Source organism: Poecilia formosa, unplaced genomic scaffold (genome assembly GCF_000485575.1).
Source record: "Poecilia formosa unplaced genomic scaffold, Poecilia_formosa-5.1.2 Scaffold252, whole genome shotgun sequence".
Lineage (NCBI taxonomy): Eukaryota > Metazoa > Chordata > Actinopteri > Cyprinodontiformes > Poeciliidae > Poecilia > Poecilia formosa.
Window position 1 is genome coordinate 916052 of NW_006800191.1, and position 16058 is coordinate 932109.

Here is a 16058-nt window from a genome sequence, read left to right on the forward strand (position 1 = left end):
TATCAAAGCCCAGAGCGCAGCGATAGCCAATGTATTCTTTATTTAACTGGAGACTTTATTATAAAGGGTGAATAGCACATTGTAAAAATACAAATTTATTAGATGAACAAAATGGTATACATGGATTTTAATGTATTTTTGCAACAAATATTTTGTAATTGTGTAGAATTTGCTGTACAAAACATAGCTTGTTTAAACCGTAGCAGTCATTTAAATAATGCAGTGATCAGATCAGGACATCCTAACATAATAGTTGGCAATAATTTGATGATGTTATGCCATGTTGGTAAATTTTATATTGCATCCAGCTCAGGTCAGGTACACAATATTTGATTCACAAGAAAAGATAAGATGTTAGTAGTTTTTGTTTGTTTATAGACTATTTCAGAGCAGGTTTCACTCATTTACATATTATGGTTTGTCTAATTTGTGAAACGTAAAAAGCATTGAACATTCTCCTTTTTGTTTTCATTAAGGCTGGCGACATTAATGCGCAAATGTTGATCAATTATTACATAGATTTTAACGTTGAAAATTTTAGCACAATTAATCCCGTTTCTGTTTTGTAACATGCAAAAGTCCTGAGCCGGAACCTTTCTGTTCACGTTTCTGGTACAGCTGCAATTCTGGTGCACAAGCCACATGCGCAAACGGAGGCGGAGGACCAAACCGCTCAAGTCCCATCACTTTTCTTGACTGATGAAGATTTCCTAAATCTTGAACTGTTCATTTTTAAAATCTTTTTTTAATGTTAAGATTTTATCACTCTGAAGTATTATAGATTTTGAACTAAATATGATTATATAGTTCCAGTTCATTCAATGGGATAAAAACAGACCTGTAAATTAGCGCAATGACGAGCTCTGAAGCTGATGTTAACTTTTGCATGTATAGCAGCTAACGGTTAGCTAGCTTTGGTATTTTTGTAACGCTTAGAAGAAAATTTGATTATTTTGTTTTTCTGGAAAAACAAACACAAAGTTGAGCCTAAGCATAATACCTCAGTAGCTTGTTAAGGTTAGAAACTTGTCATGACAACCGGGCATTTAAATTCCTCACATTTGTTACAGGTCTAAACATTTTTACCTCTCAGTAAAGGTCTCCTTCTCATACTGCAGTTCTCTTCCATGCATTGTGCTGACAATAACATTCAAATTATCTACAGTGCACAATAGTGGCCAGTGTGCTCAGAGACAATTGCAAAAGTTAGATTGTAGGTTATTAAATTTGGTGGCGTCTGCGTACGAGAGAAGCCTTCAGGGACCCTGCTGTATGTGGAGTTCCTTTTCTTGGTCTCAGGTTTCAGTAGAAACAATGGACCACTGTAGTTGCCCCAGACAGCAAAAGTACAGACAGTCCTGCTATGCTCGTCTCCTAACCCGCAGATCTTCTCCACATGCAAAGTAAGCTGGTAGGTAGCTAGCAAGTCCACAAGAACATTTTATTTTGCCACAAAGCTGAAATGTAGAAACGGAGTGGGCCATTTTTTTTCTCTCCCTTTAGCACTCTCCATATTTATAAGTTGTTTGAATGATTTGCTGTGTGTACGGATCATTTGAATTATTCATAAAGAAATGATGTAATGTCAACAATTTATGTTAATATAAACCAGCCTTTGTGAAATGTTCCAGACCTTTGTGTAAGCGCTGGAGCTTATGTTTGGAGACGATTTGAGCTCAGTAGATATTATTCCTGCCCCTTTTAAAGGCAAAATGTTATGGGTTCTTAGAAATGTTATCCAGCAACACAGGAGTCTGGTGGAAAAAAAAAAAAGAAAAGGAAAACACGACGGCTTCAAATTTAGTCAGATCAGGAGAAATCGTTCATTTCCAGATGTTTTAAGGTCATACATCTGGCGAACATCTGGTATTTCTTTTAATGCCGTTCTTCTAAAACTGTAAAATCACAAAAAGAAGAGAAAGAACAAAGCAAGAGTAGCTGAAAGGAGGCATCGCCCTTAAACGCATAATATACGCAGTTTACCAATGTTTGATTCACTAATTAGGCTTTGCACGTGTTTTACAGAAATGTATATATTTTTGCTGCATAAAGTTTTGGTGCACCGGTGTGTAAAGTGCAAATAATTCCCCAAGTTGACCTAATCATTCATACATGCCTTGAGTATTGATCTGCTCTTTACAAATGTGGTGAAAGAGAGTCGCTGTCATTGGAAGTGGTTGCTGTGGCCTGGTGACATCAACACTCAACATTTTGGCCTGCCACCAAAATGGCATATGTGGTGGAAAACTACGCAATGCCATCCTTGGTGCACAATTCGAAACTGTGAAATATGGTGGTGGCAGCATCATGCTGTAGGCATCTGCACCGGTACAGGAGAACTGGTCAGAGCTGAAGATGAATGGAGCTATAATACAGAGGATGCTGGACGACCACTGTAAATATGGAGATTGAGAAACTGTAGGAAGACTTGGGAAATTGATGTTCAGAAATGTTCTCCATTCAAACAGACTTGGCTTGAGCAGTTCCCCATCTTTTTCATAGAAAAAAGATGTGTAAGGGAACATGGTTGTGGATATTTTCATACCATCTCTAGATGTAGGCCCTCCTATGCAGCTGCGACATTCATATAAAACATTGGACCAGTTGGAGTACTTCTCTATGATGCCCACAGTTGATTCAGATTTCAGTGAAAGTGTGGTAAAGTTCAGACTGTGTACTTTGAGATGATGGAAAAAGTGAACTCGGAGACAAAATGGGGGTTTAAAAGAACTGACATCATCAGTGCAATATTTGGAAATGTTATCACGATTGGGCTTTCCCTAAAATCAAATTATGATCACATCGCCGATGACCTTTAGCTGCCTGCATCTATTCTAGAAAACTGTTCAGCACACAGTGCTGCGAAATCATACGTTGTGATATCGGTCAACAAAACATTTTTATTTTTTTCCACAGTACATATCCAGGTTACTGTTCTTTTTTTTTTTTTTTTCTTTTTCACTCGACAGCCTGACTGCACCTTAACCCTTTGTTTTGGAACTGGGCGGTTGACAGTCAGCTCTGCTGCTGGATTATGTGGAAGGATAGTCCTAAACTGTATTGTCTTTTTTTTTAAAATTATTATTATTGTTATGCATTAAGGAGGGTCAGAGAGCAAATCTGTGAGTCAGTGTTTGCCACTGGACTGTAGGGCTGAAAATGAATACACTTACTAAGACAGGATTTAAATGTATTGTGATGCACATTGTTCAATAAATAAAAGGTCATAGTATTGGTTCTACATTATATTTCGACACCAAAACAATATTGGAGGTCTCCCGATTTTCAACTAGGTGACTGGTGACGCATGGTTAAATCTGTTGCTTTAATAAAATCTGATAAATTATCATTTCACCCCTTCCCCAATTCATTCCCTCTGCTTCACACACGCCTTGGCATTCTGTCTCGGCATATTGAAGTCATTTGGAAAATTTTGTAGCTTGCCACATTTCCTTTCTTTATTTGAGACACTCAACATACAGGGAATATACCAAAATATGATGGGTTAGAACCCTTTAAACACACCATAATAACTGAGGTACCTCCAGATGTTAGGCATGAATTATTGCCATTGCATAACCCAATTTTCTTACAGCAGACTGTTGTGAAAGCTCATTACCCTAAATCATCATCTGTCAAAGCAGATGTGAAATATTTAAAGTGAGTACAAATTGAATCTTTGACAGAGATGTACTCATCTGAATTTTGTGGCTGATTGTCGGTTAAGTTTTATTGTAAAGTTTTGACCTTCCAATATATATATATTTTTTCTGATTCAAGTATCAGCAATAAGAACAGCATTCTGAATATTTTACTTCCCTAAGCAGTGATTGATTAAAATATAAGCTCTAGTCATTTTGTCTTTGTTTTGCAATGATTATAAACTGTTTTTATCATTTTATATCAACAATTAGTGATGTTTACACAACTCCCATCGCAAAAACGTCAGTCTCCATGTGTTGCGTGAAGCGCTTTACCTTAACTGCCAACATTTTCAAACCCAGCTTGTTGAATGACAGACATGCTAAAAATCATCTTATTACAGACGACGATTTATTTCTCTGGGCTTCTCTAACATGGTGGATACAAACTGCGTCATAGCAGAAGACTATATGAAACGAGCGTACGGCCAATAGTGTGAGATGACGTGGTATTGTACTTGCTGGACAGTGAGAAAAACAATTAAACAAAACCAAAAAATCCGTACAGCATTTTCCCATGCGTTGACAGAGCTTTAGAAAACTGTGAAAATTTACACTCATGTGTTAATAAAGAATTTATCCTCGTCAGAAAAGAGGCCCGACTATTCTAACTGCACAGAAAGTTTTCTGGACTGCCGGATTTCAGAAAAGCTGAGTTGAGATCTCTTGTTTCAGCTGGCGTGTTATGCAACCGCAGTGATTGTTCCACTGAAGATTTGTGTTTGAGCGCAGAAAACGCCAGAAGACGTCCTCCAAACAGCACACATCAAAGAGCAGATACTCGATCTGAAGTAAAGGTGGCCTGGCCTCGGCGGAGCTGCTGGAAAAGACACTCTCCTATTTATAAACAGCCTGTGCCTGACTAAGACGCATTGCACAGGGAGTGAATCAGGAGTGTTTGTGTGGGTGGGCCAAGGATGGATGAACTGGTGGGGGTGGGGAGTTGGAGCATCTAGGAGAGCCGAGCAGCGGGCTCACATTTCACTCCTCTGACTGCTGTTGTCCAACGAGATAAATCAACTATGGGTGAAAGTTTTTTTTTTTTTTTTTTAAAGACGCGGCGTCTCTTTCTTTCTCGGCTGTTTATTGGTACACTGCGGGTACTGATTTCCTTCCAGAGAGTCTCCACAGCCCCACGGAGATTCCTCCGTCCCTCTTCCCTTTTAAAAGTCCGCCTCAGTTTTGGGGTGAATGGAGCCGTGGCTCTGCTGTGATGCCTCCTTTGTGTCGGCGGAGTTAAATGGCAGCCATGTGGCGATGACTAGACGACGGTCCAGGAGAAACTCTGGCCCTGTCTTTGTCCCAGCAGTGTAACAGTGATCTTTATTCAGACCACAGGCCTGTTGAGACTCATGTGAGCCTTCCCGAAATAGACAAATGGCTGACATGCAGCTTAAAGATGGCGGAGGAAGAGCAGCAGCTGTAAGATGTTTCACCATTTCTCTATACCTGAACGTTTCCGATCCGCCAGCCTTTTTTTTAAAAATAGAGTAGCATTAGCATGATCAGACCACTGAAATGTTTCTCAGTGAAACAAAATTCAACAGCTGATTGGAAAAAAACTTCATCAAGAAAAATAGTCAAAATCACAACGTCATTGCCAGGAAAAGGTAGCCACAGTCTTCATGGAAAAAAGGATTTAAGCATGAGCTAATCTACTAAAACATTTTCTTTGTCTCGTCTGTTAAATAAAAACAAAGACTGGAAGACTGTCAACAAAGTCTGTTGACCTTTCTTCCAGCAGTTTACTCCGGCCTTTGATTTGTGGCTGCGGGGGCACCGAGGTTGGGTCACCTTGCTCGGTGCTGGGACAGCGAGGCGGGGGCGGTGGGGCTGGGGAGCCCCACTCTTCAGGGCCGGGTCATAAACTAATGAAGGTTTCTAATTTAGACACACCGGTGAACTTAGCGGGGTAATCACCGTTTCCGGGGCTTATTAAATGCAGCTTTGAAAGGGCCTTTTAGTCCGTGGGAAGTCGGCCCTAAGCAGAGGAAAGCTTTGAGGGAGAGGCTATTGTGTGCCCTCAGGGGCAGGTAGAGCTCTGTGTTGATGGACACTTTTGTCTTTTCACACTTGGATTTTTAAATGTTTTTATGGGCCTGGTTTCCCACAATTGGGGGGTTGTGGGGGGACTTATCGTCTTTTCTATTTGTTTAAACAGTGACAAAGACTGATCAAATAAATTACTGTAGTGTGGTTTGATGAATGCATTCTTTCACCACAGTTTTTTTTTATGGGGTTTTTCACACCTTGGTGGAGAAACGGTTTACCTTTGGGGAGAAAAAATAATTTGGGATTCGACGAAGCTGAAAAGCGGCTAATTACTCAGTGAACGTCTACCTGTAAACTTTCATAGAGATAATTTACTAATAATTGTTTTACACCACTTATGATGTTATAAATGAAAGACTATTGGGTGTTATTTCCTATGTGAAAATGATCAAAATGATTAAGCATAAAGGGGAAAGTAGCTGATTCTCAGACCTTTGCGAAGGTTCATGACCTCAGTTTCATGAACTGAATCAGAGCTGGTTTCTCAGCCAGCCTGTTTTATAGATGCACCCCGACACAGCTAACATCTACAGTCATCCTTTCTGCCGCTCTTGGAGGTACAGCCAATCTGATGCAAGGAAAATGAATGCCGTTCATAAATTGGTGACTTTGCAAATGCATGCTAAGTGCATGTCAAGTGGCATTGCATCCAAGTATTTCAACTGCATCATTTTCCTCAGAATGTTTTAGATATGGCCTATAAAATGGCAACATTTTTCACAAATATGGAGTTGAGTTCCATAGAATTTATTATTTTTTCCTTGTTCAAGTTATCAAAAGTGTTTTTGATTTTATTTTTTTTTTTTGACCTTGGATAATCTAAAACAGATTTTAGAGAGGGTCTTGTGGCAACCATAACTGTACCCAATCCACAAGTTGGATTCCACATTTAACTGTTTTTGAAGCAAAGGCCAAGTGGTCGGTCACAAATGGCGGTGGGAAGACTGGCCTAGAAGCCTGTGTGAAGGCCTCATTTGGGGGCAGATTTGTGTTTGACAAACTTTTGGTTTATTGACCACACACAGACAAGAACCTTCCTGTTCAACTGTGGCCTGTCAGCTCGGTACACAAACGGGACTGTGAGAAAGTCAGGCTAGTGTTTACCGAAGTCTTGATGTAACACCTCTGATTCAGACATCAGTGCCTCCACTGTCGCCAAGGGCATCTCCACAGAGATGCAGTATCTGAGAAGTGGATTCTCCAAGGTTGGGCTTACCATTCCTAGAAGTACTCACCCTCACATATGTGCAACAGGATGAGAACATTTAAATTGTTGTCTTTATCTGTTTAAAAAAAAAAAAAAAAGAAAATGTTCTTTACCTCATGTCTTTCATGATAACATATTTGATTGACAAGTATAACCTTAAAACAAAGCTTTTTGTGGTTCCCCATCTTTTGAACTCCTGAACAATAGACGGCTCAGTCCTGGTACTTTGTTGATTAGTTTCCTCATTACTGCGTTTAATGAAACAAGCCGTCCTTCAAAGAGAAACTTAAAGCCACGGCGGGGTCACAGAGGTCGCCTAAATAATCTCCCTTGATGATGTCCTGCTGATAGAGAGGCAGCCAGGCATCCCCAGCCAACCAGAGAGGATGTGGCCGTCCTCATCTCCCAGAACTGATCACATCTGGCCTCCCCTCAGTGAACTCTGCACTCAGCCGCCTCAACCACCTTCCAAGCCTGCTCTCCCAGGGTGGAGCCCCTGTGGCCTGAGGAGTCCATTTTTAACATTTTGACAACTCGGCTATGGGAGTGTTTCATCATTGCTGCACTCCTACGTCCTCACTCCCCTGTTCTCCACCAGAGAAACATCGATATAAACATCTGCCTTCTTAACGTTTAGATCCATCAGTGGAGCAAACATTCAATCTGGTTTCAAACTGCTTTAAACCCTGAAGATGATTTATTTTCTGCACACCACTAGTATTAAAGCTGGGTGTGGCCAAGACCTTTAACCTTAATTTGAAATGATGGTGTTTCCCATCCTCCAGTACTTTCACCAGAACTTTTAACAGAAAATGTGCGACATTTTAAGTTGGGACCAAATCCTTGTGAGTGGAGAAGAATTTTGAAAATTATATCCTAAATATTTTGGGAAAGTCAAAGTTAGTGCTGACTAGAACGGAGAACCTTAAATAACATCAACAATGATGGCAAACTGACAATTTAAATGATGGATTGTATCAAGAATCCAACTTTTTTTTTTGTATCAAACATTGTAAGCTGTAGCAATTTTAAAAAACTAATCTTAAAATGAAACTGTTTGATAAACTAGGGGAAAACAAAACTGAGTTGTTTACTCATATTAAAAGGTTAAAGTGAGGCACTGGACAGAGAAGTTTGACTGCATGGCCTTTACTATAATTCAGTTCACAATTTAAAAATGCTTAATTAATTCCACAGTTTCTCGTATAATACAGGATTCTTCAGAGTTGTTGTAGATACCGACAGCTGTGTACAGGACGACTCTTCCTTCAGTAGAAACAAACTGTTTTATGAAAGAGGCAACAGGCTCTTTCTGTAGTCTTTTATGAAAAGCCTCACCTTATTAATTCCTATTTAATGTTTTGAATTGTCAGTTTCAAGGACAACTGTTAAAACTGATTAAAAGAAAAAAGCTTTGGCATCTTAGAGATCCACCAAGGCGCATTGGTAAATGACTCAAAATTATTTAAAAAATTTGACCTTTGACCGATAAGAGAATACAGTTTTCCAAACGACCTTTGTGTTTTATCAGCAAAGTTATGTGATGTGGAAGTTGTTTCTGAGCAGAAAATACTGTTATTCTCAACATAAGTTACATTGCGACAAGTTTGCTGTTCTTATAGGCTGCAGAAGAGTGAGAGAGAGCAAGACATCAGCAGGTAAAATGTCAACTTTAATATTCTCCTTGTTTATTGCAAAAACAAACCATTTTTTTACTGTGATTCTTCTCTTACACAGATGGCATGATGTCACCTCCTCTCCTAATATAAGTAATAATAAATGACATCTTTCAGGAGGAAAGTTAGGAAAAAAATACAGTTCCTATGGACTAAAATCATTACCAGCAGGTTATAACTTTACAAAATCCTTTTTGAAATTGGCCACAAAATTGTTTTTCATATCTTTTTAAGAAAGAAAACCTCCATTTACTTTCAAAATCATTATCCTTTATATCCACTGCCTGTTAGATTTTTAGGACGGGCGCAGTGGCAGTCTTGGAAAGCTTCTGACGCTGTCAGAGACATGTGAAGGCAGCAGGGAGCAGTTGTGACTCTTGCACTCAATGTTCATCAGCAATTCCTGACAGCAACTGGTGGCCTCCAGCCGGCCCACCAGTTGCCATGACATTGTTTTGTTTTATGTTTCACCCATGGGACGTGCTGTATGGCTGGCCATATACGGAGCGGTTCCGGGCAGCTATGATTGAATGGGTTATCTTTTAGTTTTAAAAGCTGGTGATGAATTACTGATTCCTAGTAACTAATTAACCCGGTTTTTTTTTCCCCACATCTAGGCTCTTTGAATACAGTGCAGTATTGAGTTGGAAGCACTAATAATGTCTGGATTTCATCAGACTTTAGATTATCACTGCCCTCGTTTTGAACTGAGGGCTTTGTTTATAACCGTTTCCACAGACTGAGATACAAAAAGTTGGTATCCAGACAAAATGTAGTATCTAGGAAAGTATTTTTATTTTAAATATTTGCTCTAAGATCTTTGCACAAGTTTGGAGAAAAAAAAATCACATGTTTTGGAAAGGTTGTTCATTTCCTTTTCTTCCTTTTTGTTTTTGCGTTTGTTTGCCAAAATGTTAAGACCTCTTATTTACAATAAGCCCTTCCTCCCATATCCCACTGCTTGGCCACTAGTCTGCTCCCATAGTCTCTGTTCTCTGCCCTTTCTGTAATTTGTCTTTAAATGGAGGAAAAGCAGGATAAACACCATAACTGTGGCAAAACTACAAAAACAAGGCCTGTGAAATTTCAAATAGATTCTGTGTACGAGCCTTTTATGCACTTTTGTGCAATTCTCACCAATTCACAAGACGACCAACAGGACGGCAGATTAGAACAAAATGAGTTCTAATCACATGGTTAATATTTTTTACATGCAGATTATCAAAACAACTTTCAAAAAAACAAATTTAACAAGTGGAGACAATTTAAAGAGCAATAACTGTAAGTCAGATGTATTTAAATGAAGTATTTCAGGTAAATGTATTAGTAAATGCTTGTAAATTTTCTGCTTCTGTTTTCCAGCATTGGTAGGATTTTTTTTAAATGATTGAAATGCAGTGCTTAAAGAGTAAACACTTTATTTCTAGTTTTTTCCACCAGAAAATATGACTTCATAATCAGTCGCATTGCTAGGATTGTTTTTTTCAAAAATATGTCATCTGCTGCTCAGTTATTTTGACTCTCTAGAGTCAAAAAGGTTGTGACAAATTTTTATCAAGACAGAAAGGTGACTTTTGTATAAATGGGATTTGTTTTCTAGGGATTGCACATGTAACAACGTTACATTCGTTATGTGAAATTGGAAACTCATTTTTCCTTCTCGTTGTTTCAACTCTTTTCCATGTGACCTGACTTTCTTAAGGGCCACCTTCAGTTGGAGTAGCTGCAGCTCACTGTGTGTAGTTTGTGATTGTGTGTGAGAGAGGGAGAGAAAGAGGGCTGGGGGAGGGGTCAGTAAGGGATTTGGCAGCTCCTTTGATCAATAAAGCATAAACAAGAGGGGGGCTTCAAAATGGGTTTCATTGTGTCAGGGGGAGGAGTTGCTGAGTCAGGCCCACTCGCTCTCTGGTCTGGGATAGAGAGTGGCCAGGCAGGCTAGGATTACTGGACTGACCAAGAGAAACTTTCTGAATCCGACTGCGCCCAGCTGTTCCAGAATCTGCTCTAAATGGCACTTTGGGATCAAATGAACTCCAGGCAGCCAAACATGTCTGTAATGTGCTGTTATTGAAGTTTAATAGTAGTATTAATTGGCATCACAGATGTAATCTTGTTTTTGTCCCAGCCTGCTAAGATTATTCGTTCACTAGTACAACAATAAAGCAATATTGTTGAACTGGACAAACGCGCTACTGGAGTTTGGTGCCTTTTTTTTGTTTCGAATGAGGGAACGGGAGGAGGACGGAGGGTGGTGGTGGTGGTGGCAGGGCCCTCTAAATAGGATGCTTCAAAAACAAAACAAGTGAATAGTTAGGTTTTAGGTCGTAGCTCAGTCTGCGCCTTTGTCAAGCAGGTGAAAGCTTTGTAAATGTGGCGCCAGATTGTTAAAGCCCCTGACACTCCGCGGTGTCCGAGCCGCTTCCAGGAAAAAGGGACCCCCTGCGTTGAGCCCTGGGACTGACCCTCCCTCAATAGAGAGGGTCCTGCCTGGGAGAGGAGGGCTTCCTGTATTAGCTTTCCATCTTAATCAAGCAACAAGTGCCAACAAAGCACTAATTATCAATGCCTTCACAGAGTTGCACACAATGCGCACCCCACTCCACCCGCCCCTGTCCTGTCCCGTCCCGGCAAAGATGGTCAGAAAATAGATGAAGCAACATTGTCTGACGTTAGAATAGCTATTTTAAAACCAATTACAGCCTCTTGGAAGCTTTCAAGACATTTTCTGCTCATCTTATGTTTCTTTTTTTTTATTATTATTATTTTTTTTTTTTGCGCCATATTTATCTGAAGATAATGTTTTCTTAGGGGATGTGAACATTTTTACACCAAGATAATTTGAGTTCATAATAAATTGGATCAGGTTGTACTTGATGGACCAGGACTACATTATGCCTGTTGGCATGTGGGGTTCCTCAGGGCCCCAATCTAGGGCCACTCTGTAAGATCCTCCAAGCTGAGACTCTGCAACATTTCTTAGCATGTGTATGCTGATGATGCATAACTTTATTTGTGAAACAATATATTTTAGGACTGAAACGTTTAATCGTGATGAATCAATTATCGAAATGATCATCAGCTAATTTAGTAATGAGTTTAATCATTAAGTGGAAAACAGACTAAAAACAAGGCCGTTTGCTGAAATTAATTGCAGTCCCTATTTTATTTTATTTGTTATTTTTATTTTATTTTCATTTTTTGGTGTGGTAAATTAGTCATTAGAAGGAAATTAATTTATTTTCTTGTCTTTTCCTCTTGCAGCCACAATGATAAAAGTACCACCTGGCAGGATCCTCGCAAGGCCCTCCTCCAGACGAGTCAGCCGGCTCCCCCCAGTTCTGTTCCAGTCCAGCCGCAGAACCTAATGAACCCAGCCAATGGTGTGTACTAAATCATACTATTTATTTATTTTTTTTTAGGTAATTAATTAATTTATTTTTCATTTTTTTATTTTGAACTCAAAATGATTGTAACGTATATATGGACAGCTACATTTGCGCAGCACGGTGTAGAATACGGGTCTGGTCTCGTTCTTGCTTGTCTCTGCTCTCGGTTCTGACCATGCAGCTGGAATTTGCCCCAGGTGAGGGAAGGCTCGGGCAGAACGTTACACGTCCTCTGTGTTGTTTTGAAGCTCTGACTCTCAGATTAGATTTCTAGAAAATAAAGTTGCTTCTTTGTGTCCTGTGGATTCATTTCAGCCTGTTTAGTCATTGGCAAGCGATAAAACCTTCAAATGTTGGGAACTTTTTAGTTGTTGTGGCGTATATTCTGGAGCTACTTAAAAATAAATTTGAAGCTCATCTTTGCTTAAGTTTATAAATGTTTAGGTCGCTACAATACAGAGTCACTTATTGCAACATATGCAAATCTTGTCAGTGTTTTGGTTTGTAATCCCCCAGGACCCCTTCCTGAACACTGGGAACAAGCCATAACATCAGAGGGAGAAATTTACTACATCAACCATGAGAAGAGGACCACATCCTGGCTGGACCCTCGACTTGAGCCACGCTACGGTGAGTTTCCTAAAGCCAGAAAATGAGGGGAGACATTTTATGTTCAAATATATGTATGATTGAAACATTTCAATGATTATTTAGATTGAGTGTTAATCAAAGCATTTGATTACCAAGAGAAAGAAGTTGATATGCAATAGTTGGGTAACTCGGTACCAAATCGGGGATACAAGTTGTAGAGTAAAACTACAAGATCTCAGTTCAGCTCCAGTTTATTTCAGGACGTATTTTGCATCATAACTTCCTAAGAAGAAGTGATTCATCCCTTCATGAGTCACGGTTCATTTGATCAGCCTCCATTGTTGGGGGGGCTTTTAATCAACCGCTGTTGTTTTCAAAGCAGATTTCTCCAAACCTCCCCCCGCCCCATTCCCTGCCTCCCATCAAAATTCCCACCTAACCTTTTGTCGGCCATTTTATTGTTGGCCCAACAGCTGAGTTGGCCATTAATCCTTCAGGCCGAGCTGAAGTTTGACAGTTGGCTTTCGGCGTGTGGGTGCCAGCGTCGGTGAATTAGTGACAGGTCCCAGGTACATGTGCTGGAAGGTCTCTGCAGCCATGGGAATGAGCTAATCCCCCAGGGTGTTGGGAAGGCTTCCAGAGATCGAGGCTCCTGCATGTGTCCCTCTGACTCATTTCTGCTTCAGGTGCCATCCTTTCACTGCAGCCGTGTTTCCCTAGGGAAGCTCGCCCTCAGGTTCACAAAGGCAACATGTGTGGGTCGGCGTGCGGTGTGTTATCCTCTTTAATTTTAGCGTTTTTTCTTTTTGTGTGTTTTTTTTTTTTAGTTAAGGCCGGGCGCTCGAAGCTCTGGTTTTATGTAAGCGGTCGTGCCGTGCACAGAGGGCGGACTGGAAAGTTCAAAACAGAGTTGTAAGGGGAGCAGGGCAGCTGGGGAGGGAGATGGCGGCTGCGATCGGCAGAGCTCTTTGAAGATTTTGAAGTCTTGAACACACAAGGCGGCTGGGCCCCTGAAAGCTGGGGGAGAGTAAGGATGACTGTTAACTCCTGAGGTGCCGCAAACATTTTTTCTGCATTGTGTCAAAGTTTTGGCTACTAAAAAAGTTGTTTTCTTCAATTTATACCTCCTTGTTAGTTGCTTTTCTAGGCATTTTTGTTTTCCCCTAGAAGGAAAACCGGATTATTTCTAGCTGCCATACTTCTGAGTGTCTTATTTTATATTTTTGCATGGAAATTAATTCCTCTGGTTTTGTAGGTTTTCCAATTATAAGCTAGGTCCTGTGATAATGGAGGCTAATTTGAGCTTTGGGAAGAAAAGCGGCCGAGCGCCTTTAACTGAGGATTGTTGCCGGCTGGCTTTCCCCCGTGTGAGGCCCAGTGCAGGCACGGCCCCATTTTGCTCAAGCCCCAGACAGACTTGAAACTCTGCCAGGCCTCTTTATTCTGCGGTCCAACTCTTAATCTGTTCCAGACCTTTTCACAGGGGTGGGGGAGACTGGAAGAGGCGAGGCAAAGGAGGGGGAAGGAGCAAAGGGAAAAGGCCGATGGGATAAGTATGCCTCCTCTTCAAGGTCCCAAAGAGGTGACAAGCGGCAAATACAAGTATTAAGTGTACAGTGACTGGATTTAAAAGGGGGTGAGTGACGTGGGCATTTTATTTCTTTTATGCTTCCAGTGCTGAAGCGAAAAGAAGTGTAGATTCTCCGTAGTGGAAGCTTGATTTTTAAAGCTCTCGTAGATAAAAAGTGAAGTTTTCTCTTGCATAATCAGAAAAGTTTTCACTTTGATAGCTTTGCTACTATAAAATACACAATAAAAACACAGAAAGTTGACTTTTTAATTTTTCTTTAATTTTTAAATATTCTACCCTACGTCCCTGATGCATCGTTTGACAAAATGCCCACCTTGAACTTTGCTTGAAGTTTACGACGACAAACTTTCCCGTAGCATTATGCTGCCCTCACCATGTTTTAATGCAAGGATGGTGTGTTAGTTTTAGAAGTAGTAAGGCTTACTTGACCAGATCTTCCACGTGATCGCCGTCTCTCCGACAAACAAACGTCTCTCCTTCTCGTAAACAATTCTACAGCAGTTTGTGTTGGTGTATCCCGCAAAACTGCATCTACAATAAAGCCCACACAATCTGAAAAGGTCTGAGGGTGTGAATGCTTTTACCTCAGTGTAGTACACAACAAAGGTGTGTTTCAATCACAGCCAGACTCTCTCTCCACCGGCTTATCTCGACACGAGAAACACAAGTGGCCTTCTCTTAAACTTGTTAAGTCGGGAGAAGGCAAATATTTACTCAACCTTCAAAGGTTCTGTGCCCTGGTCGTGCTGAGAACTTCCCACAGTTGGCACACCCTCGGCTTTACCTGCCCCAGGTGATCCCGTGCTGCGTTTGCCTGCCAGAGCGATCGGCTGATAAGGCCTCGAGTTGCTGGATCTTTGTGCTGCGGGAGTGCATGAAGAAGACAAAAGGCAGACTGCATTAACTAGTCTCTTATCGGCACGGCTCACCTGCAATCGCCACCTGTATGCGCTGCTGATTTACACCACGCACACGGTCACGTCCTGAAAGTTCAACCGTGCTGCTTGTTCTGAGCTGTCGCTCTGGCCCCTTTCCACCTATGATTTAACTTTGTCATCAGTGTTTGTGAATACTTTCGACTTAATGTTTTGTCTTTGGGGGGAATCCTTGACTGAGGAGCCCTGAAGGAAAATTCCATTTATATTTAAATCTGGGCTTAGTCGCGCTGCTTGGTTAAAAAAACAACAGATTTGCCCTGATTAGACTGATTACGCAACCCTGGTATTATGGTGAAAAAACTAAACACACACACACACACACACACACAGAGCTACTGAATCTTTGCAGGTCAGTGGTAGACCATACACTGCCTTTGAAAAGTTTTCATACTCCATGAATTCTTTCACATTTCCCACAAACAAACCATAATACTGTGCAGCAGAGCGTGACTGTGAAGTGGAAGTTCAACAATACCTGGATTTTCAGCTTCACATACAGACACCTCTACTCGTATATCCTTGGTAATATCCAGTTCACCCAATTAGAGGTAACCTAATTAGTAATCTTGTAATAAATGTAGCTGTTGGATAAAAGGCCTCAGAGGTTTGTTGGAGAAAAATGGTGGACAAACAAGAACATGAATAACAAGTCAGGGAGGAAGCTGTAGAGAAGTTTAAAAGCAATATTTAGGGATGCACTGATCTGAAAATTTTGACCAATGTCCAATATTATTCTCATCACTGTTATGGGCAATAACCAATATTTACCAATATTGTATGTGTTATATCTATTGACATACGTCTTTAAAAGTATGAAAAAATGACCACACCACTGGCGTTGCTTCTCTCCTTCAGTTATAAATGCCACAATCCTGCACTGCATCACTATCACATACCCAAACACCTCTTAGTCAAA

At 40.6% G+C, this 16058-nt stretch overlaps 1 protein-coding gene across 1 annotated transcript in view; it reads left to right on the forward strand.

Annotated features, from left to right (window-relative positions):
* yap1 (Yes1 associated transcriptional regulator) overlaps positions 1-16058 on the forward strand; it is a 37085-nt gene that overhangs the window by 3336 nt on the left and 17691 nt on the right. Inside the window, exons 3-4 of the mRNA XM_007569945.2 lie at positions 11898-12016; positions 12539-12652. Coding sequence (XP_007570007.1) covers positions 11898-12016; positions 12539-12652 — 233 coding nt within the window. The remainder of the gene's footprint in view (positions 1-11897; positions 12017-12538; positions 12653-16058) is intronic.